Below are 22,829 nucleotides of genomic sequence, written 5' to 3'. Positions count from 1 at the left end.
TTCAAATTTTGACATGCCTCTTACCAAAATCGAGTGTATGGAGGTGACATGGTCTACCCTAGGACACTTATGTATTCGCGGCATCTAACTTTCGCATTTTCGCGGCAACATACTCTCGCGAAAATTTCATGAGCGAAACTAAACTATCATAACGAACGAGCGAAAACGCGAAATTAAATGGCTTTGTTCATTGATATTCACAATAAAATCGTCATATTAGAAATGCAGGCAAGTTTCGTGTGTGGTTGGCTCATTGGGTAATTTTTGCTAAACTCATAGCTAATACACCGACTGAGCAGCATGGCAAAACAAATTAAGATAATAAGTTTTTTTGGAAAAGCCTAGACAAATTAGGAAGATGATGATATTAGTTTAGTCATTTGTAACTGATGAGGATGACAGTCTAATAGGGAAAGTCATAAAATTGAATAATAATTATTGTGGTGATGAATTTTATTACCAGCCAAAAGCAATAACAACCTGGAGCCATGGCCACCGCGTGCTATAAATACTTGAATTCTAATATCGGTACCACATAGGTCACTACGGCAGGGACCTTGATGTCATTGATAGTCCAGGAAACAAATGGCAGCAAGCGATCAAATTGTATTATTGATATCGCCTACACATTTCTACCTGTGGTTCACAAATAAAAACTACCGTACTTTTCGGACTATTAGCGGCTAATTTTTTCTGATGATTTGAGCTATGCGGCTTATATAAGGGTGCGGCTAATCTGTGGCTTTTTCTTTAACCGCTAGGGCGCACTAACGGGAATCTCCAATTAGTGGCTTCTAGCGGTGAAAGAAAATACGAAACAATGCCTCACGGTACTGTCCCGTTAGGCACTAAGTTAAAAAGCGTCGGATAATACGAAACGGTGCCGTTCTCCACTGTTCCGTTTTATACAGGAAAGTTTCTGCCACTTTAAAAAGCATAGTCCTTAGTTCTGCGGCCTATTCAAAGGTGCGGCTTATGTATTGTTTTATTATTGTTTATTGGAAAATAAAGCAGATGCAGCTTATATAGAGGTGCGTTTTATAGTCTGAAAAGTACTGTAGTCCCAAATTGAAAAAATATTTCGTACCAGTGACCTGGACCTGAGGAATCTAATGATGTTTGTTCCACTGCATTTATTTTCACAGTACTATATTTTCGCACTCATCAGAGCTGCGAAATTAAGTTGCAGCGAAATTTTACTCTGTATGCTACTCACGAAACTAAATACTAGCGAAATATAAGTGTCCTAGGGTAATACCATTTTTACGCGAAAGTAACGTTTGAAAAATTTCAAATTTTAAGGCGCTAATTTTAACCGGCAGTCTCTTTAGATTGCTAGGTCCAAATTCTACAAAAAAAATATTTCCAACATTCCATTAATTTTTGAACAAATACTGACTCAATATATGCAACGAAAAAACATGAACAGGCTTTAAATGCAATGCAGAGCTCAAAACAACAACACCAACTGTCATTTTTAAATAGAAAATATCAAGGTGTAACAGGAGCAACAAACAAAAACAACAAGCAATATATGTTAACCAACATGATACAACAAAATAGTCAGCACCCACCATGGCGAAATTTGACCTCCTCTGTAAAACATCCAAACAACTGAATTCACAAATTCCATTAGTGTGGATTATGTCCATCGAATGAAAGACAGCAAGAATTTTTATAGCACTTAGCTAGTAAATTCTCAAACTACCTTAGCCTTTTTCTTCGGTATCTTAGATTTGGAGATGGCTTGCGACCATGGGTCAAGGAATGGCTGTTTAGATTCAGTACCCTCTGAAGATTTTGCTATGCTTTGCTTCTCTTTTCCATCAGATGACGGTGTCTAAAATTGACATTCGATAAATCATCTTAGTAATGCATTCCTATAATAGGACACGCTATGACTTGAACAACTCCCTAACATAGCAGCAATTTGTTAAGGAACTCTGAGTTAGTGCGATGGATAACATGCATTTCTCAAGCTGTCACTTTGTTGTAGGGAAATTGTATTCAAATGTGTTTAATGTCTTTTCAGGTTTGAAATAAGCAATTGTGAGCAGAAAACATTGTATCACTAACCTCGATATTACGGCAATACGAAAATCAGTGTTTCAACTATCAGTGTTTCAATGTAGAAAATAAAGCATTCTGTCAAGTTGCCATATAACATGCTACGTAATTATAAATTAGCTTTATCATGTTCAGTGAATACAAACTTTCATACAACTATGATTGGCCTATGATTAAGATACAAATTATTTGAGCTAAATGTGAATGCAGCCATATCAGTAGCGATATATTTAACCAGCAATTGTGACTTAGCTGTGAAAACTTCAAACTAAATAAAAAATTAAAATCTCCAACATCTCACACACGTCTTGGGCTTCTTCTGATCAATTGAGGATAAACTAGAAAACTATTTTCTGTGAATTTTCTGTAAACTAAATTGCGCAAGTAGCATAGAGAGCTTTAGCGAATAAAAACAACGGAAAATACACATACTGTGCTGAGAAGAAAGCTGCTGGGATGACTATACTGCCATCTATTCTCATATGAGTATCAAACATACAAATAGTGAAATGGTCATAGATGACTGACTACCTTTGTAGAGTGAAAGCTGTTTGCGTTCATGCATGGTTGTTTGTTTGCTAAAGCTCCATCTGCTTCTGGTTCAGAGGCAATGCCCGCAATTTTAGAGTCAACATAGTCGGTCTCCAAGCATTTCCGTTTACCTGCACGTGCTTCCTTTTCAGTGTCTCGTACCTGTTTTTCTAGCCGTTTCCTACTTTTATGATGTTTATCACTTTTGGAATGCTCGCTGGCTCGACAAGACCCATATTGTTTGTTAGGAAATTTGACACAGTCAATCAATCTCACACGACAATTTTTTTGTTTCACAAAGTCTAGTGACTCGGCTGATTGCCTTGATACATGAGCTTTTAGGCCAAATCCCTGTAATGAACTCGATTCTGTATTTTCTGACTTTATCTTAGTGTGAATATCCAGATGATCATCTGGTTTGCAAGATTTTTCAACTGGAGATGTATGCAGCTTATCGACGGCTATATTTTTAACAGACTTGACATTATCTACAGTAACATCAGCAGTAGAGTTTTCAATCACAGCTGATGATACCTCACGCAAACTGGGAGAAATTACAGATGAATTTGATAAGGAGTTTTCATTTTCAGCTGGATCTGCAGTTAATTCTTTTGTCGCATCATTTGAATTGCTTGGAGAAGTTGGTTTCTTAACTAAATCCAAGTTGACGGGTGATGAATCTGAGAGAGGTTTCTTGCTTTCACTGGCAGCCTCAAGATTATCTAACTCGGTAACAATTTCTGCAGATGTGCATTTTAGCTTAGTTGGCATGGTAAGATTGACTTTTGATTCATCATCACTTGCCACGCTACCACCTTGAATGCTGGTGATGCCGTCTTGCTCATGCGCCATCTTTATCATTGGCAACTTAGAACTTGGCGAAAAAGCACGGTTTGAAACTTTATTTTCTTTTGAATGCTCGGATGTTGCTGCTACTTTGTCCTCTAATTTCTGGGAATTTGAAGGAGTAGCTTGATTTTTGTTTGTTAGATGCCCAGATGCCTCATTCATGAGTTCGTCGCTTTTTGATAAACTTTTCCTTTTAGTTTTTGAGAGCTGAGACAGTTTAGTCAATTTTTGCTGACATTTGGTTTCAACTTCAGAGGCTGATGAAGAACTACCATCGTGACGGTTTTTCATAAATGACTTGGATTTTTGTGACTTTTGATTGGCCTTTAACTTTCTTGCTGCTCTTGTGTCGTCCTTCAAACTCACAACTTCCATAATGTTAGGATTCTTGACCACATTTGAGACCGTCTGTCTTTTAACATCTATGAACGAAGCATTATCTGTGTCTACTGGTACTAATCCAGTGGTCAAGTCAGATTTGATTTGCTGCGATTGACATCCAGATTCAGTGGTTCCTTTTGTAGGTTGTTGCAGTTCAGCTTCAGATTTAACAACACTTTGCTCAAGCTCATCGCTTAATTCTTCATCGGAACTGCTATCACTAGAGACGAATTCAGCAGATTTATAATTTGTGAGGGTATTTATCTTAGCTTTTGAATCAATTTTATGAATTGAAGTCCTTTCTGACGATACAGCAAGTTTAAAAGATTTGGCTTTGGCATTTTTACCTTGCTTGGATTGTCTAATCTTTTCTTTGGATTTGACATTTATTGAGACACTTTGTGTCTTCATGTTTCGAGCTCGCCTCTTTCGATTATACTTGATCAAATCTTGCTTACAAATATATTGAGCGAGTTTTCTAATCGGGATGGTTGCATCCGCTTCCAGTTGGCATCGATAGAGTTTAACCTCACATGAAGTAATCTGCAATTAGCCAAACTGTGGTAATAAAATCTGTAGCATACCATTAGTCACTAACAGGAAATGAGAAATGGTCAAGCGACTTGAAAGTATTAAGGAGCTAATATCAAGGACAGGCACCTAATACCTGATGAAAGATGACCATGTGAAGAGCACCAGACGAGACATTCATGCTTAACAAATGTATACCACGTAGAGGCTCACCTCCTTCTCATATTTCGAAATGATGCTAGGGGGTTCATTCTGATGTTGTACTAGTTGAGAAAATGTCTTCGAGGGAGAATTGTGACATGGTGTTTCACCAGCTTTTCCTTTTATAACTGCACTACCGTCAGTACAACCGCTCATGGAACTTCGACTGCTGGAGCTGCTGCTTGAACTGCTCGTGCTAGAGTCAGAATCAGAATCGCTTGATGAGCTACTTGAATTATCGTTACACTTTTTGTTTTTTGAAGAAAGCTGTGTAGAGTTGCATAGGTCATTGTTACTCGATCCACCTTCATCGCACGCTGTCTCAAACATCTTTTTCCTTTCAGTTTTATTTTGCTCTTTCGGAGACGAAACTTTTGCGTCCTACAATGATAAACATACTCACGATGAAGAAAAGTTCGTGGCCAATGATGCCAGTGCTTTAATCCTCACAAAAAATGCTGACGAACTGCAATACTTCACACTCTTGTAAGCCTTGGTCTTTGCAAGTGCAACAATAAACTCACATTTTGGTTGGAAAGTCCATTCACAACTTCCTTGGTGTGTAAGAAGTCAAATAATTTTTCTGTTTGCTCGTTATACTCGGGGTCTGCAAAGTTGCTTTCAATAGATGGTTTGTCATTCATTGCAATGTCTGTAAAAACATCCTCTCCACCATCCTCAATAGACTCTAAATTCTAAAAGTTTAAATGTAACAAGAAAACAATGGCAAAACACTAAGGTAGTATAACAAGATTTTACACTCAACAGACATGACTTCACAAATATTTTCTTTTCTATACACGCTAACTGGAAATTGTTTTACAGTTACAAAACTGCAGCCATCCATCAAAAAGCTTGCTTCGACGGTGTTTGAATACTAATAAGCATTGCCCTATACTTTTCTCTTTCAAATTTCATAATCATAGACACCAACTGTAAAGTATAAGTGTGAATGATATTGGTGGTAAATAAAGTAAAATAGCAACACTTTTTAGAATTAAAGTACAAAAGAAAGGAGAACAAAAAAACACATCTTTGAATCAATCCTTCAAAAACTAGTTTAGTAGTCGTCAAGAAAAAGAGAATGGCATGAAAAAAAGACAGCTTGAAATGAATAAAAGGCTGATCATAACTAAAGATAAAATTTAAGACATCAAATAAAAGAGCAAAAATTTCAAAGACGCTAAGGTGAATGTAAAGTTAAGACATAGATTTAAGGTAATAAAAGTTAGACTAGCTTTGTATCTCTATCACCACCTCTAGCAACGCACCGACCATCATTTCTTTCGACTGTACGAGGTCTGATCCAAAAGTTCCCGGAATGGAGTTGTATACTCGTGCATATTCACACGATGGAAAAACCCATTGCAGGGTTGGCTGGGAAACACCTCTGGAGTGTTGTCACAAAATTTCAGGTTGCTATGACAATGCGTTCTCATGTGAGCTAACGATATGTCAAGGTCTGTCCGGTGCTTCCGTCTTTTTTTTAAACAAATTATCGTCATACCTAATCAATCGGAACAGCGTATTTGCATTAAATTTTGTGCGAAATTAGGGAAAACAAGTACTCAGACAGTTGAAATGTTAACTATTGCTTTTGAAGATGCTGGTCTATAAAAACACAAATTTTTGAGTGGTACAAACGTTTTTGTGAAGGTAGAGACAGCACCGAAGATGACGCGAGGTCTGGCAGACCAGCGTCGGCAAGAACCTGCTCATAAATTGACAGTGTGAGGTCACTAGTCATGCCAGATCGACGTTTAACCATTACAGATATCTTGAGAGACTGGACTTATTTTTGGAACTGTTCAAAAAGTTTTAACTGACAATTTAAACATTTTTTTAACAAATTAAACGAGTCGCAGCAAAGTTCGTGCCAAGCTTGCTGACTGATGACCAAAACGAGCTCAGGATGCACGCTTGCAACGATTTTAAGGAAGCTTTCAAGAATGATCAAAACTTTATTTTAAAGGTCGTAATATCCTTGTTTTTCCTAATTTCACACAAAATTTAATGCAAATGCGCTGTTCTGGTTTATTAGACATGATAAATTTTTTTTTTAAAAAGACGGAAGCACCGGACAGACCTTGACATATCGTTAGCTCACATGAGAACGCATTGTCATAGCAACCTGAAATTTTGTGACAACACTCCAGAGGCGTTTCCCAGCCAACCCTGCCATGGGTTTTTCCATCGTGTGAATGTGCACGAGTATACAACTCAATTCCGGGAACTTTTGGATCAGACCTCGTATTTAACATTGAGGTGAACAATCCAAACCTATTTTTAACGACTATTAACTGGTTTAATTTTGACAATAGAATTATTTGTTATACAATTTTATATAACAGTGTTGTTTTAATGCACGCTAGTGAGCTGCAAATAAATGAAACAAAATACAGTGAAGTCTTATAAAAGTATTTGATCGAACAGCCAATGGTTTAGACACACCAAGAAAATCTTGTAACTGTTTAGTGTCACATGGCAATGTTTGACTGTATATAGATACAAATATATATGTATATATCTACTTAAAGATAAACTATAATTTGTAAAACTATACACTGGCACTATAATTTGAAAGGTAACCAGTTTAAGCATACACCAAAATAAAAGTTGGATTAATGTCAAGCAAATAAAATAATCAAATTTCCTTTGAGAGATAGTGATGAAAATTGCAGCCCTTCATTTAAGCAGTTTTGGAGCTTCACTGCTAAAGAAATAAAACCTCCATTAATAACCATAAACTAGAACAGATACACAACAAGTTTTGCTGGAAAATGAGAATACTCACTACTCTTTTGTATCACTAAGTGCCATAATCAGTGTACATGAAAGTGTTTTACAGAGTTAATGAGCTTATGTAGTTGGTAACTGAAGAGTTGTTAAAACAGCTGGCATAACATATTGAATGTTTTTGAAAACACTGTTACATTTACATCAAACCTAACTAATATAGTGAACTTTTAATTTTACACTCGACCTATTCTGAAAATAGATACTAAATATTTTAGGCAAAACTGGTTTACCAACTTCTAGTTGTATTTGTTTGTGTCCAAAGTCTGGTTTTAAATGCAAATGTTGTATTGAGTTTCACTGCATACAGCTCTGGTTTGCTAAAATAAGTTGGGAATGATAAGCAAGCATGCATACATTTAGGGAACTATAACAAACAAGGTTAAGTGAGTCTATAAAAATAGAACTCCTTTTGTTTCAAGCCCAAATGATCGCTGGTCTTTCGTCATTCAGATCATGGTGCAAAATTCTATTTCACACTATTTATCTTACTGTATTTAACTAACTTCCCTGCAGGTTTTCAATAAACAATGTTGTATGTGAAAAAATTGCACACAACCTCTAACAATTATTCTAAAAATAACATTGCTAGCTGCTTCAACAATCTTCCATTTAATATTTGTTCTCTTAGCAAAGAAAGTTATTGTGAATGCTATGAGTCAAACCATTTAATTTATTGGCAACTGTCGACCTATTATATGGTCCTTGTATGGCATACTTTGAAAAACATACAGGTAATCGGATGAGCATCTGTAAAACATTCTTATATTATCATCTAGAGAAAACACTCTAATATATTATTATCTAGTAGGCATACTTGTTATGCTAGTATCTTGATGGCATACTCATTATGTTAGCATCTCGTAGGCATGCTTGATATATGTTCATCTTAAGGGCAAACTTTATTAATATTTCATTTGTAGCATAAAATACTGCATGAAACTTGGTAAAATTTGCAGAGACTTTCATCATTTATCGATTTAGCAAACATGAAACATCTGTTTCTTTATTTTTATTCTTGGAAAGATATGTTGAAAACAGATCCTTCTGCCAAAATGCCAAAGATTAGATTTATTTAGATATCTCAAGCAGGCTACTGAGTTAGGTAGGCTTTATACAATAGCTACTAATTTACAATTCATGCTATGCTCATAATTTTCTACCTGTTTTCGTCCATCGATGTCGAGTGATCACAGTTTCTAACTGAAAGTTACACCTTTTAATTCCTATTGTAAAATATTTCACGAAAATTCAAATCAAGTTTACTGAATTAATATCAAAGATCAAGCCTGAAAACGTATGCCTACATTGTATTACATGAAGAGATCAGTGCGTAATCGTGCAAACCATTTAAAGCACGTTTGAACTTCGCACATATAAAAACACGTTTTACGATTAAGATATGAAGAATATTGGTTGACTTAGGATTTACAATTAGATTTGTCGGTTCGCAACATCGTGTCTGTATTATTGTCAACCAGGTGAACCAAAGTATGATTAGATCACTCAATTTAATATTTTTGATAAAACAATAGTTTTTAATAAAAAAAATAACTTACCATCTTTTACTGGATAAACAATTTTACACAGGACATAGCTTTTCCATCATTCTTCAATGGAAATAGTCCTAATACCCGAATAGACCTTACCCGCTCGATCATCTATTCACTAAAGCGTGATGTTAACGATAGTTCTAATTGGACAAGATATGACATTTCTGAAGGTCTCTCGATTCAGTTTTGAAATCGATAATACTATTCGTCAGGAAAACTATAAGTTATGATAGAGTTGTCCGCTCTTTGGTGAATCTATCATATCTGAATAATGCCGTTATTCCACTAGCGTCTATTGTAAACTGTATAGCCGTTTTATTTCTATCAAAGACCGGTGCGCCATTTGTGATTTGCCAGTAGATCAGTTATATTCCTTATTTTTTTCTGAAGTGCCTACTGGCCCTACTCATTCATTTCTTTCCAATTCTTTTCCAGACATTCTCATCAATCAATCTGAATCAATGTAAATTTTTATCATTCTCTTGCTCACTATTACTCTGAAATATACTTACATCCAGACTTGCCAACCCAAGAGTGGGGCAATGTGTGAGATTTGGTTTTGGGGCAATTGATGTATCAATGATAATATATATAAAATTGTGGAAATTGAGGCAAAAATCTCACGCATTTTCATTTTTTCTTTGGGGTGATTGCGTGAGTCTCACGCCCAATGCGTGAGAGTTGGCAGGCATGCTTACATCTGTCCATAAACGCCTCCAGGGTTGATACTCCCCCACAAACATACCTGCCAACTCTCACGCATTGGGCGTGAGACTCACGCAATCACTCCAAAGAAAAAATGAAAATGCGTGAGAAATGCGTGAGATTTTTGCCCCAATTTCCACAATTTTATATATACTATCATTGATACATCAATTGCCCCAAAACCAAATCTCACGCATTGCCCCACTCTTGGGTTGGCAGGTCTGCCTACAAAAGGCCCAATAGACTCGGCCCAAAATCACGTTTTAGGGGGGGGGGGTTTTCAAACCATGGGACACTGTCAGTGAATTTGCTACTTTAGGGGGGCTTCCACAGCCAAGCCAGTGAAAGGGCCATGCCCATTATAGATCGCTGTTATGACTGTGAACCCCAAATAAAATTTACTAAGTTATGCTGAACAATTTCTTTCATTGATTGGCTTGATTAGGTGTTCCCCTAGATGTATAGGGGATACATATGCTATAAGCCTAATGGAAGTTATTTTTATAGCTTCTGAATCAGATTGTATGTTTAGCGGGGCGTGGAACCTGGGTGTCCCTAGGGAACTCCCAGTGTTTAGGGGGTGTATTTCAAATTGTCCAACCAGGTGATTGTGGTACAATATCCAAGTCTGGACCTAGCCAGGTGGGTGTTCCTTTTATAGTATCAACCCTGGAAAACGCCCTCGAATTCAGCATCATAATCCACGTATTAACTCCTGCGTCTATGTCCTGTGTTTATGGACATATGTAGGTATATTTCAGAGTAATAGTGAGTAAGTAATAGTGAGTAAGCAAATGATAGAAGTTTAAATTGATTCAGATTGATTGATAAAAATGTTTAAAAAAGAATTAGAAAGAAATGACTTATCTACTGGCAAATCGCAAATGACAAATGGCGCATCGGTCTTTGATAGTTTCAGAAGCCTTTCAGTAGCATGGACGCTGCCTAAACACTGTATGTAGCATTGGATTAGCTTATAGTTGTGATCACGGCATAGTTTTCAACGTAATGCCCCATCTTGTAAATATACTTCATCAAATCATGTCTATTTTTGCAAAAAAGAGTTATGTTATTCCTTCTATTAACAGCAAATATTATATCACTATGAACTCCATTGGTATATGCTAGTATTGAAATAGCCCTGCTAACACCGGTCTTTGATAGTTTCAGAAGCCTTTGCCATAAAACATGGTGTCAAACAGTAGTAGCACTCAACATAAAATTAATGCGCATAGTCGTGTTTCTACTAATGCCATTAAAATCGTGCCCTGATTAGAACATAGAAAAGTATAGACAATAATTGTTTCCTGTTTGCATAATTATTGTAAAGTGTTAATGCGGAAATAAACCACGGCAGTCTGCCAGATACACGCCCTAAAACCTGATCAAGTTTCTGAAGCATGGTGGCAGCGGTGGGATAGTTGGTAGCGCTGAGAAGGACGAGGCTAGGAAAGTTGCTATTTTCTTGCACTGCGGTAGTGAAGACGTTCTTGAAGTATACATGCAGACTATGTTCTTGGAGAAAGAGGGGGGTAAGAGTAAAGTCATAAACAATGTTTTAGAAAAATTTGAAACGTATTGGAACCCTAGGAAGAACAACATATATAATAGAAGACAATTTTTTGAAGCTAAACAAAATGAGGGTGAATCATTTGATATGTTTTGGCTTAGGACTAGGAGATATGCAGATTCTTGTGATTTTGGTAATTAATTAGAACTGAACACGAGAGATCGAATACTTTTTAGTATGCATGATTCTAGATTAGCTGAACGTTTGATGGAAAAGCCAGATGATGAATTAACATTAGAGAATGTAGTAAAGTGGTGTAGGTCAGCTGAGTTGAGCAAAGCTAGTTGTGTGTTAGAATCCACACATATAGCAGAGGCTACTGCAGCTCACCCCATTAAACCTGGTCAATCCCAACGGTTCAAACCTAAACGACAAGGTGACAAATGTCAGAAATGTGGATATGCGAAGCATTCACAAGGTAAAACATGTCCAGCAAAAGAAAGTTCCTGTCACAAATGTGGTAAAGTTGGACACTTCCAAAGGTGCTGCAGGTCTGAGGCAGTTTAGGAAGTAGAAGAACCTGAGTTTGAGGCTGACGAACTCTTCTTTGCTTCTGTCGAAGATGAATCTAAATCTAGCCCGTGGTATGTAAAACTGAGAACTAACAACAGTGACATTAAATTCAAAATTGACTCCAGAGCAGATGTGACGCTCATGACTGATGATACATACCAAAAGCTGCAGCCAGTGCCTGAACTGACACCTACCAAAGCTGGTCTCAACAGTGTGTCTGGCACCATTGAGTGCAGAGGGACGTTCATGGCAAAAACCTTAGTCAAGGACAAACTGTATAAGTTCAAGGTTTATGTAGCAAAATGTACTAACAATTTATTATCTAGAGCCTTGTCTGAGATGAGCAGTTAGTAAAGTTGAACATTTATGAGGTGCGCAGGCAAAAGGATCAACTGAAAGAGCTAGGGTGCATGAAAGGGTCGGCTGTGAAAATCTGGCTAAAACCAGGAGTGGAACCGTTTAAAGTGACAACTGCTCGCAGGATACCCATACCATTGATGGAGGCTGTGCATGAGGAATTGCAAAGAACGCAGCAAATTGGTGTCATTGAGCGGGTAACAGAACCCACTGATTGATGCTCACCTATAGTGGTTGTACCAAAAAAAACCAGACAAGGTCGAAAGAAGGTCAGAATATGCGTTGATTTCAGAGAGCTTAACAGAGCCATCAAGCAGGAGCACTATACTCTTCCTACTGTAGATGACATTATAACAAAAATGGAAGGAGGTAAAGTGTTCTCTAGTTTGGATGCAGCCTCAGGCTAGTATCAGATGAGACTGGATGGTGAAAGTCAGAGGCTGACTACATTTATTGGGCCGAAAGGAAGATACTGTTTCAAACGAGTCCCTTTTGGAATAAGCTCAGCCAGCGAGATATTCCAGGCCAAAATCAATGAATTCTTAGAGGGCATAGATGGAGTGGTTGCCTATCAGGATGACATTATTGTCACAGGACGTGACAGGGAAGAACACAATCGACGTTTGAATATTGTCATCGACGGTTGAGAGACAATGGGGTGGAGCTAAATAAGGAAAAATGCATGTTTGGAGTGGAAAAGTTGAAATTTCTGGGACATGTGTTCAGCTTAAAGAGCATGAGCGTGGATAGCAGCAAAGTTGAGGCTATCATGAACATGAAGCCACCAGAAAATTTTACGGGGTTGAGATCGATGATTGGTATGATAAATTACTTCAGCAGATTCATCTCTAACCTTGCCAAAACCATGAGACCAATGTCAGACTTATTGAAGGAGGATGTGGTATGGCAGTGGGGCCTGGAACAGCAAAGTGCCCTAAAAGAGGTACGAGAGCAACCCCTGACAGCTCCTACTCTGGCATTTTACAGCCCAGGTAAAGTGACTACAGTAGCCGCTGATGCTAGCAGCTATGGACTTGGTGCCGTCATTCTACAGAGAGACAATGAAGGTAACGACAAACCTATCACATTTGCATCTAGAGTCCTTACACCAGCAGAGTGCAGATACTCGCAGATAGAGAAGGAATACTTGGCAAGTGTATGGGCATGTGAGAAGTTCGATCAGTACCTGCGGGGCTTGGACAGTTTTCATTTGGTAACAGACCACAAGCCACTGGTGCCTTTCTTCAATGGTTGTGATCTCAATGCTGTCCCTATTAGATGCCAGAGACTGTTAATGAGGCTAATGAGATACAATCCACAGGCACAGCAGGTTCCTGGAAAGCGTCTGTTAATAGCTGACTGTTTATCACGACACCCAGTGCAAAGCTGTGAGGATAAGAATGATAGGGAAGTAGACCATTATGTGGATGAACTGTTAGAATCTTTACCTGTGTCAGCATTGCTCATTGATAGAATCAGAACGGCATCGGCAACTGAAAACACCATTGTACGGGCTATGAAATTTACTACTGAAGGATGGCCCAGGTATTTAAAAGATGAACCTGAAGCGCTCATTGAATTTCACAGGAATAGAGCTCACCTATCTGTGGAAGACGGACTCTTACTGCATAATGTATGCATTGTAATTCCCACTGATCTAAGAGAGGAGGTATTGAATGTGATTCACCAGGGCCACATGGGCGTAAAAAAATGTAAGCTCAGAGCTGGCGTAGCTGTTTGGTGGCCACAAATTAACAAGGATATTGAAGGCAAGATAGCCAGATGTGGATTGTGTCAGAAAACTCAACCGGCTCGGGTAAAAGAGCCTATCAGGCAAACCCCGTTTCCTGAAGGACCATGGAGAGTTGTTGAAACTGACCTGCTGGTACACAATGAAGTGACATATGTCGTCGTAACAGATTACTTCTCGAGATACATAGAACTGGTGCACCTGACGGAGACCACAAGTGATGCCCTAATTAACAGGCTTAAAGGAGTATTTTCTCGGTGGGGTGTACCTGAAAAGATAGTCAGTGACAATGGTCCACAGTATAGCAGCAAAGCCTTCCGCGAATTCGCTAACAAGTATGGTTTCATGCTAACAAGTATGGTTTCATGCACTTTACTTCGTCATTGAAATACCCTCAATCAAATGGACTACCAGAGCGTAGTGTAAGGACTGTCAAACGCATATTAGATCAGGAGGATCCTTTACTAGCTCTCATGGTATATAGAGCCACTCCTATTGAGGCTACAGGTGTCTCGCCAGCTGAGCTCATGATTGGGCGTCCTATCAGAACTACAATACCATCGCTACCACAGAACATGATGCCAACCAATATGACAGAGGAGGATGTGCGTGAATGAGATGCTTGGTATAGGAAAGGACAGCCAATAGATACAATCAAGGCTCTCGTCCGTTGCTTCCGCTAAACCCAGATGATCAAGTTAGGATGAAAGATGACATTGGAAAAACCTGATCAGAGCCTTTGACAGTGACAGGAGAGGCTAATGGCCCTTGTTCATACGTTGTACAGCGCCAAGAGGGCCAAAAGTATAGGCGCAATAGAAGGCATTTGCAGTAGATACCAAAGGCAGATACTGATGATTTGACACCAAGGATTGATAATGATACAGGTAGCCAGTTGTTAGATTCACCTAGTATGGCAACGCCTGTAGTCGGCCCAAAGCCCCCACCAGTCACCGGTTATGGTCGCAAGGTCATAGCGCCCACTAGGTTGATAGAGAAAATGTAAAGCAGCTTTTATTGGAAGGTTTTCCAAAATTTGGCAATGATCCTTGTTGTTTTTAGTTTTATGCTTTTAGTTTGTATTTTGCCATGTGCCTTATTTTCCTAATATGGACAATCAGTCTTAGGAACCTTGTTCCTTTATACCATATAGTTTACAGCTATGTTTACAATATCTATATAGGTTATGGTTTTCAAAAGGGGAAGATGTTTCCTGTTTGCATAATTATTGTAAGGTGTTAATGCGGAAATAAACCACGGCAGTCTGCCGGATATACGCCCTAAAACCTGATCAAATTTCTGAAATAATAATGTCAACATTGTTTTATATCAAGCCTCAATTCCGGTGGCTGCGTACATTCAGAAAATTTGCATACACTTGCATTGAGCTGAATTTGTTGACAATTTTTGAAGCTTAAAACCACTGCTAAAAATAAATATTGACTGCAGGACTTTTATATTAGTCTAAACAAACAAAAAAGTACAAATTTTATTCACAATAAAAAAATTAATTTTTATTCAAAAAACGGATTTTACCAATTATTTGACACACCATTTTGGAGTTCTTTTTTAACATTTAGGGAAGGAAAACTTCTAATATATAGGAACCACCAACAAAGTAAACAATAGAGAGGTAGAATTGTTGTGGTTAAGTAACCCTAGCTACTTTTTGGAAGATGAATCAACGTGAAGGAATCAACTTTAAGGAATCAATTGAAGGCGTGGCATTTCCGCCGCCACGGCTAACCAGCTATAACGTCATTGTTTAAACTCTTATAATCATAAACTCAGATCATGCCTGTTAATGCTACGTTCCAAATTGTGATGATTCAGTGTGGCACTTTTGTCATTATCGAAGAACTTGCTGTACATTCCCCCTGCTATTATTGTGAATGAGTGGTGAATGCGATATGCGAACTTTGTCGCTGCCCTGGCTGGAACTGAAAATGAATCTTAATTTTTTTGCCAAAGGCTTAATCGCCGTAATTGCGACAGCAATATAACATCCCCTTTCGAGATGGCTAACAGCAAACAGTGCTTTTTAAAAAAAACTACAGCAAGTAGGTTTTCAAAATAACACAACAGACGTCAAATGAGTATTAAAAAAAAGCTGGACACACTTCAGCACAAATGCAAAAGTAGATGTGATGTTCTCACAACTTTCCATGAAATGTCAATGTTAGATACAACAGGTTCTGTCACATCACTGGTTAGGTCAGTTCTAAAACCTTTTGGGAATATTCTGCATCTCATCACTGAAGTCATTAGTGACACTAATGGCTTGTGGCCGGTTTCAACTGAAACTCTTCCGCCTTATGTATTAGTCGTATCTTTCTTACGACCATGTTGCAGCCAGAACGTCTTTCTCAATAGCTGCATACTTCTTTTTTACCTTTGTGAATGCAGTGAGATATAAGTGACTGGTACTCAAATTCTATCCTTCTGCAATTGCAAGAGTACTGCTCCTAGGCCCATGTTGTTGGCATCCGCAGCTATGACCTCTAGTAGAATAAGGTCATAGTGAGCCATTGTTTGTGCTGAGATTAAGATTTCCTAAATTTTGGAGAATGCCTCTTTCTGCCTTCGGCCCATTTCCACTCGCGGTTATTTTTCAACAGCTCATGCATAGGTGCTTTGATGGTTGCTAAATGAGGAAATCACTGTGCCAGCTGGTTCGACATGCCATCCAGCCTTCTGAGGCCTGACTTGCAGGTGAGAGCCATGTCTGATGGCTTGAACCTTCTGCCTATCAGGTCTGACACCGGATCCATCTATATGGTATCTCAGAAAAAAATGCGTAGTGAGGATTTACTTCTGCAGCTCACACTTTGTTTGATTCCCTGATTTCCTTGTTTTATTCTCTGAAGCCCTGAATCTTGAATCTTGATAAGAACTTTATGTAGTCTATGGTCATGGGTCTCCACATCGGAGCCATGCGCCAGGATATCATCCATGTGACTAAAGATAGACCAATCATGATCTTGGCCATGATGTGCGAGAACATTTCTGGAACACTTGATAGGGTAACCAGCCGATTGAAACATTAGCGCCCAAAAAGTGAGAGGAAGGTAGTCAGTTTTTTTTAGCATTCACTGAGTTTCACCTGCAAAAATCGCTTTTGGCATCCAACTTCGAGAAAACTTTGCTACTGGCAAGTTGACTGAGGATATCTTCTAAGCTAACTAACAAATGAATATCTAGCCACATATCATTGTTTAAGCGTATCTAAGCCGTTTAAGCCATGAAGGTTTTGCTACTGTGTCTAGCTTGCTATACCATTCTGTGGCTCCAATGATTGGGGAGACCTTTTATCTTGGCGCTAATATTCTCTCTAAGAAGTATAGGAATGCTCTTGGTAAAGTAAGTGCAGGTAGGTTCAACTGCATTCTTCTGAGAAATGTCATTAGAGTAGCCTTGCAGCATACCAAGTCCAGTACGGTCTTTTGAGTACGGTCTTGGCCGGGTAATGATTTGCTTTAACCATGGCTCTACAGGCCGGTTCACACTCGCCGTTTGTCAGCGTTTCCCTTTCGGCGTTCATCGTCCATTATGTGAACCGAGAATTTATGGCATCGATGAAGCATCGCGGACACGTCGGGAAAGTTTGCAGCTGTCAAACTTTCAATGCTTCGCCGAGCATCGACAACCTTTTTTCATATGTGAACCATTTCGTCGATGGTAATACCGGTCGTGGTTTATTTCCGAGCGTAATTTATTCATATCTGTTTATGATAGTTGCTGCGAGACTAGTTTTTGATTCTCGCATGCAAAAACAGAGGTTGCTTCGCAAAAATTTAAAAAGATAAATGTCACGGAGTATTGCCAAATGCAAACACAGATTTGTTTTTGATAGTGTGAACATGGTTATTATCGACGATCACTGAAGTATTGTGGCATCAACACCAAAACACTGTGATATAGTGTGCACCAGCCTTTAAATACGGATCACAGAGCCATCCAATCTTGAGTTTAGCTTAAGCCGGTTTTCATGATCATTGATTTTCAGTTTGGCTCTCCAGCCCTCCACTGAACCAATTAATAGTTTTCTTGTGAACATGAAGTCACCCATAGACTCTTCTTTGTTCACTTCTGAGACTTGGTTGCTCTTGCAAGTTTTTGCGTGATTCCCCTTTTTGTTGAATTTACGGCAGACCGCTTCTTTGGTCAGGTGCTTTTGTTTAGAGTGCCGATGTTTAACACACATTCTACAGAATCTTGGATAGCACTGTTTTCTTGTCTGATAGGCCACCTCTTTTACCAGGCTTTCCTTCTTAGAATGTTGCTTGCCCCCATCTACTTTTTTGGCTTTGGAACTGCAGCAAATGTTTGATATGTGCAGGCAGACATTACTCTCATAGCTGAGAAGGTCACTTCACTGCTCCTGCAACAACTTTACTGTTCCCTTCAATGTCAACCTATTTCTGTGCGATATGAGCTTTTTTCACATCCTGTCATCTCGTATGGCAAGCAATATCTTACCAAGACATGTATCTCATCTTATCAGAAGAAGATAGATCATATAAGACCGTGGGACGATAGTTGAATTAGCACTTGCCAAACAATGATCCCAGGTCGGCATAAAAGCATTAAGCAACTTGCCTGGCAGCTGCACTCTTGAGTCGAACTTACATCGCTCGTGAATCAGGGTTCTTTCCCCTACACAATTTTGTAACGTTTTTAGAATTATTCTCTCACGTTTGGCTGGTGATGTACAACTATGATGATGCTACTATTCTAGCAGCTTCTGAACCAGCAGTATACAATGGCAGTGCTCGTTGGTAGGCTTCACCTTCTTACGATAAGCATGAAAGAACTGTATGTAAAAAGATTGCCATTTGCTTTTAAATTTACAAAAATAAGCTTTCTTGTCATTGTTTAATAGGAGTTCATTCGGTGGGTCAATTCTAGGCATTGGTCGCATCTGCCGTGCACTATCGGCCATATATTTTTATCATTGAAAACGAACAAAACGGTAAGGGTTGGTGATCACGTGGACATTGAATACTTAGTGATTTGCAACTGTTGCCACCATGTTATGTTGGTGTGAATGGGTAGTGAACACTGACAAGGCTTGCCAACTTTATTGCTGCTCGGACTGGAACTGAAAATTAATCTTAATCTTATAGCCAAAAGCTTGGGCCTAATCGCCCTTGTTGTGACACTAATACAACGAATGACAACGAAAACAAATGACTTCAATATCCTGGAAAACCCATAAAATACCCGCTGAATTTAATCTTATACCAGCATCATAAAATACATGTTAAATCGCTTAAACACATAATCAAAATTTTTTGATGAACCAACTTCAGACAACATTGCGATTGATATTCCCTGCAGGTTTCATATAGTTCCTCCAATTAGTTATGTCTCTTAGTTTTCTGTTTTACTACAAGTGTTACGAGTGTTATACAAGCGTTATAAAGGTTGTGCTGAGTAAGATGGATTGACTTTTGGGCTAGTAACTGTTGCCAGGTTGTTCTAAGAGCATGTGACTAATCGCTCTCTTGCAACTGAAATCATTTATTGTTAGGCATACAATAACTAATGAATGTCTGGAGTTGCCCAAGTGATAAAGATGTCTGCACAAAAAATTAATTTTAATTTAACATATATCAACAGTTACCATTCTAACTTTCAAACTTCACATCATGAGAAGTGTTGTGTGCAGTTCAAATAAATTATTAAAAGTTAAAACAAATATAAAGATGTTTAAATATAAATGTGAAAAAATTAGCAAATAATGGCTAAATAAAGTCTGTTTTGCTGCGATTATAACGAGAAATCATTTGGTAACAATACAATTAATGCAAACTAAAAATAACAAAATAAAAATCATTAATATGTTGAATTAATAATTACAATTAGTGCATAGGAGTGTGTGTATAAAGGAAAGGTTGCTGTTGCAGCAGAAGCTATCCATCAAAACTTTGAAAACAGCGCTACTGGTACCTCTCGGTACTGGTACAAACGTGAAAATTAAATATCAGAGTGTCTTCGTCTGATACTTTGTCTGACCAAACAGAAAGACAATGTAGAAGCAATTTCCTATTCAAAATAATACAATTGTGAAAGTAATTAGCTTTTACAGATTTGGCGATCAAACCTTAGAAAGAAAATTATCAATAAAAAAAGGCAATAGAAAATAATTAGCTTTTAAAAAGTTTCAAAAAAGAATTACAAACTCAAGAGGTAATATTAATTAATAATAAAAAGAGCAGATTTAGCATGTGCAATCACGAAAAGGATATAGAGTACATGTTAAGAGTGATGGAAAGGATAAGAACGGCTTAGCCTTGTGGTTACGTGCACTTGTTTGTATGTTTGTGGTTACGTGCACTTGTTTGTATGTTTGTAGGCTTGCGATTAGAATGTCGCAAGTTGAAATTCAGTACAAAGATGAATTTTTGTTGCAAAAATTTATCGCTATAACTGAAGAACGAATGACAAGAACAAACGAATGAAACAAACAATACTTATACCGGCAGCTATCTGTAACAAGATTGCTTTCTTTTGTCACTACTTCTCCTTATCTCCTTGTTTTATACCAAAAAAGCAGACTACGAGAGAAATGTCCAGAATGAACATAAACATTACATAATAAATTAACAAGTCAGAAAAATCTAGAAAGAAAAAAATAGTACATGGATGAGTCACACAGCCGTCATACATGAGTCACACAGCCGTCATGCATGAGTCACACAGCCGTCATACATGAGTCACACAGCCGTCATACATGAGTCACACAGCCGTCATACATGAGTCACACAGCCGTCATACATGAGTCACACAGCCGTCATACATGAGTCACACAGCCGTCATACATGAGTCACACAGCCGTCATACATGAGTCACACAGCCGTCATACATGAGTCACACAGCCGTCATACATGAGTCACACAGCCGTCATACATGAGTCACACAGCCGTCATACATAGGACATTTTTAGATATTGTCATTATTAATGTGTCCACATTGTCCTAGCCCAAAGACTTTGTTGCAATCAAAGCGCTAGACAGTGTTATTCAACCATACTTATTCTTTGATACAGGATTAGTTAATTTTCTGAGCAATAGCCCATATAAATATATATTTTACATATATATATATATGTATATATTTATGTACAATATATACATGTACATATATATTTGTAAAATATAAATGTACATATATATGTATGTATATATACACGTACATGTATGTATATATCAATATCTTCATATATACATGTATATATATATATATATAAATAGGGTATCTATATATGTATTTGTCATATGTATATATTTGACAAATACAAATGTGACAATATATATATACATATATATATGTATATATACATATATATATATATATATGTGTGTATGTGACAAATACTAGATAAGAACTAGTTATAGCTCTTGGATTTTACTATATAGACCCTTAGCATTCCACTAAAATCAATTGAAATGACTGTTTTAGGAGCCATAAGAGAGCTTAATCACCTTATTTTGTACAAAGCAGTAGGTTCTAGTTTTTACCAGTGGGTATAATCTTCCAACTGAGCAAAATCTGAGACATTAAATTCAATATTTGTTAGCAGGATTATTGGCGACATGACATCTTTGATGAGATATCAATCGCAAACCAATTATTGTTTTTCTTTGGAGGGATCATGTGCAGCCAACGTTTTTCTTGTCTGGCTAATTATTGAACCTATGTAAAAAACCAACCTATGCCCCGCTTAACCAAAAATTATTTTTGCAGGTCTAACTTTGGTCTTGCTTATTTGTTGATCAATTTTTTGCTCTCCTAATCGATAGACCTTTATTATTGTAGCGGGACTGAAGGTGAGAAGAATAAAAATATTACTGTAGGACCAAAAGAAATACAATGTAATATGTCAAGATCATGCAAAATAGCTGAAAGGTTCATCTCGATTTACTCTTTTGAGACAGATTTTTTCCAAATTCTCTCAAAGATTGGGTAGGCTGTCTCTACTCTCTAGTGATAGTATTTGAGGGAGCGGGTGAGTGAGTTTCAGTGAATGAAATGTTTAGCCTATCTGTTTGCTCGTGTTTTCTACTTTAGCTGAAAGGGATTCTAAAGAAGTCTCAGTTCTTGGTGCTAGTATGTAGTCTTTCAACCATAATGAACAAGAACCACATGACTCCAATCTATCAAAAATAACCAGCTCAGACATCAACAACATAATACCACTCCGAAAAACAATGGATGTGATAAAATAGTTCACAGGTAGCATAAAATTCAAGCATTATTACCTGAAGGGCAATTTGATGCGCTGTATGTTTTAGACTTAAAAATAGCCATAACAAAGGTACAGAGGCTACAATAGCCATAACAGAGGTACAGAGGCTACAATAGCCATACCAGAGATACAGATGCTACAATAGCCATACCAGAGATTCAGAGGCTACAATAGCCATAACAGAGGTACAGAGGCTACAATAGTCATAACAGAGGTACAGAGGCTACAACAGCCATACCAGAGATAGAGGCTACAATAGCCATAACAGAGATACAGAGGCTACAATAGTCATAAAAGAGGCTACAATAGTCATAACAGAGGCTACAATAGTCATAAAAGAGGCTACAATAGTCATAACAGAGGCTACAATAGTCATAACAGAGGCTACAATAGCCATAACAGAGGCTACAATAGTCATAAAAGAGGCTACAATAGTCATAACAGAGGCTACAATAGTCATAAAAGAGGCTACAATAGTCATAACAGAGACTACAATAGTCATAAAAGAGGCTACAATAGTCATAAAAGATGCTACAATAGTCATAACAGAGGCTAAAATAGTCATAAAAGAGGCTACAATAGTCATAACAGAGGCTACAATAGTCATAAAAGAGGCTACAATAGTCATAACAGAGGCTACAATAGCCGTAACAGAGGTACTAGGCTTTGCACTTTCTTTCAATGCTGCTCACAGGCAAAAAAAAATAAGAAAATTTACAGAGTGAAAAGGGAATCGGCTCCCCAAATACAACTCAGCACCAGAAGCAACTCAGC

At 37.9% G+C, this 22,829-nt stretch overlaps 1 protein-coding gene across 1 annotated transcript in view; it reads right to left on the bottom strand.

The window, feature by feature from the left end:
* LOC137394211 (serine-rich adhesin for platelets-like) overlaps window positions 1–11,945 on the bottom strand; it is a 46,340-nt gene extending 34,395 nt beyond the window's left edge. The window contains exons 1-5 of the mRNA XM_068080932.1: window positions 11,892–11,945; window positions 5,085–5,255; window positions 4,573–4,941; window positions 2,599–4,371; window positions 1,709–1,840 (exon numbers count right to left, since the gene is read on the bottom strand). Of these exons, the coding sequence (XP_067937033.1) occupies window positions 1,709–1,840; window positions 2,599–4,371; window positions 4,573–4,941; window positions 5,085–5,255; window positions 11,892–11,945 (2,499 nt within the window). The remainder of the gene's footprint in view (window positions 1–1,708; window positions 1,841–2,598; window positions 4,372–4,572; window positions 4,942–5,084; window positions 5,256–11,891) is intronic.
* Between the last annotated feature and the right edge of the window lie 10,884 nt (window positions 11,946–22,829).

The sequence above is a fragment of the Watersipora subatra genome, chromosome 4 (genome assembly GCF_963576615.1).
Source record: "Watersipora subatra chromosome 4, tzWatSuba1.1, whole genome shotgun sequence".
Lineage (NCBI taxonomy): Eukaryota > Metazoa > Bryozoa > Gymnolaemata > Cheilostomatida > Watersiporidae > Watersipora > Watersipora subatra.
The sequence above is the reverse complement of the archived record's forward strand: the minus strand, read 5'-3'. Positions and strand labels throughout refer to the sequence as shown.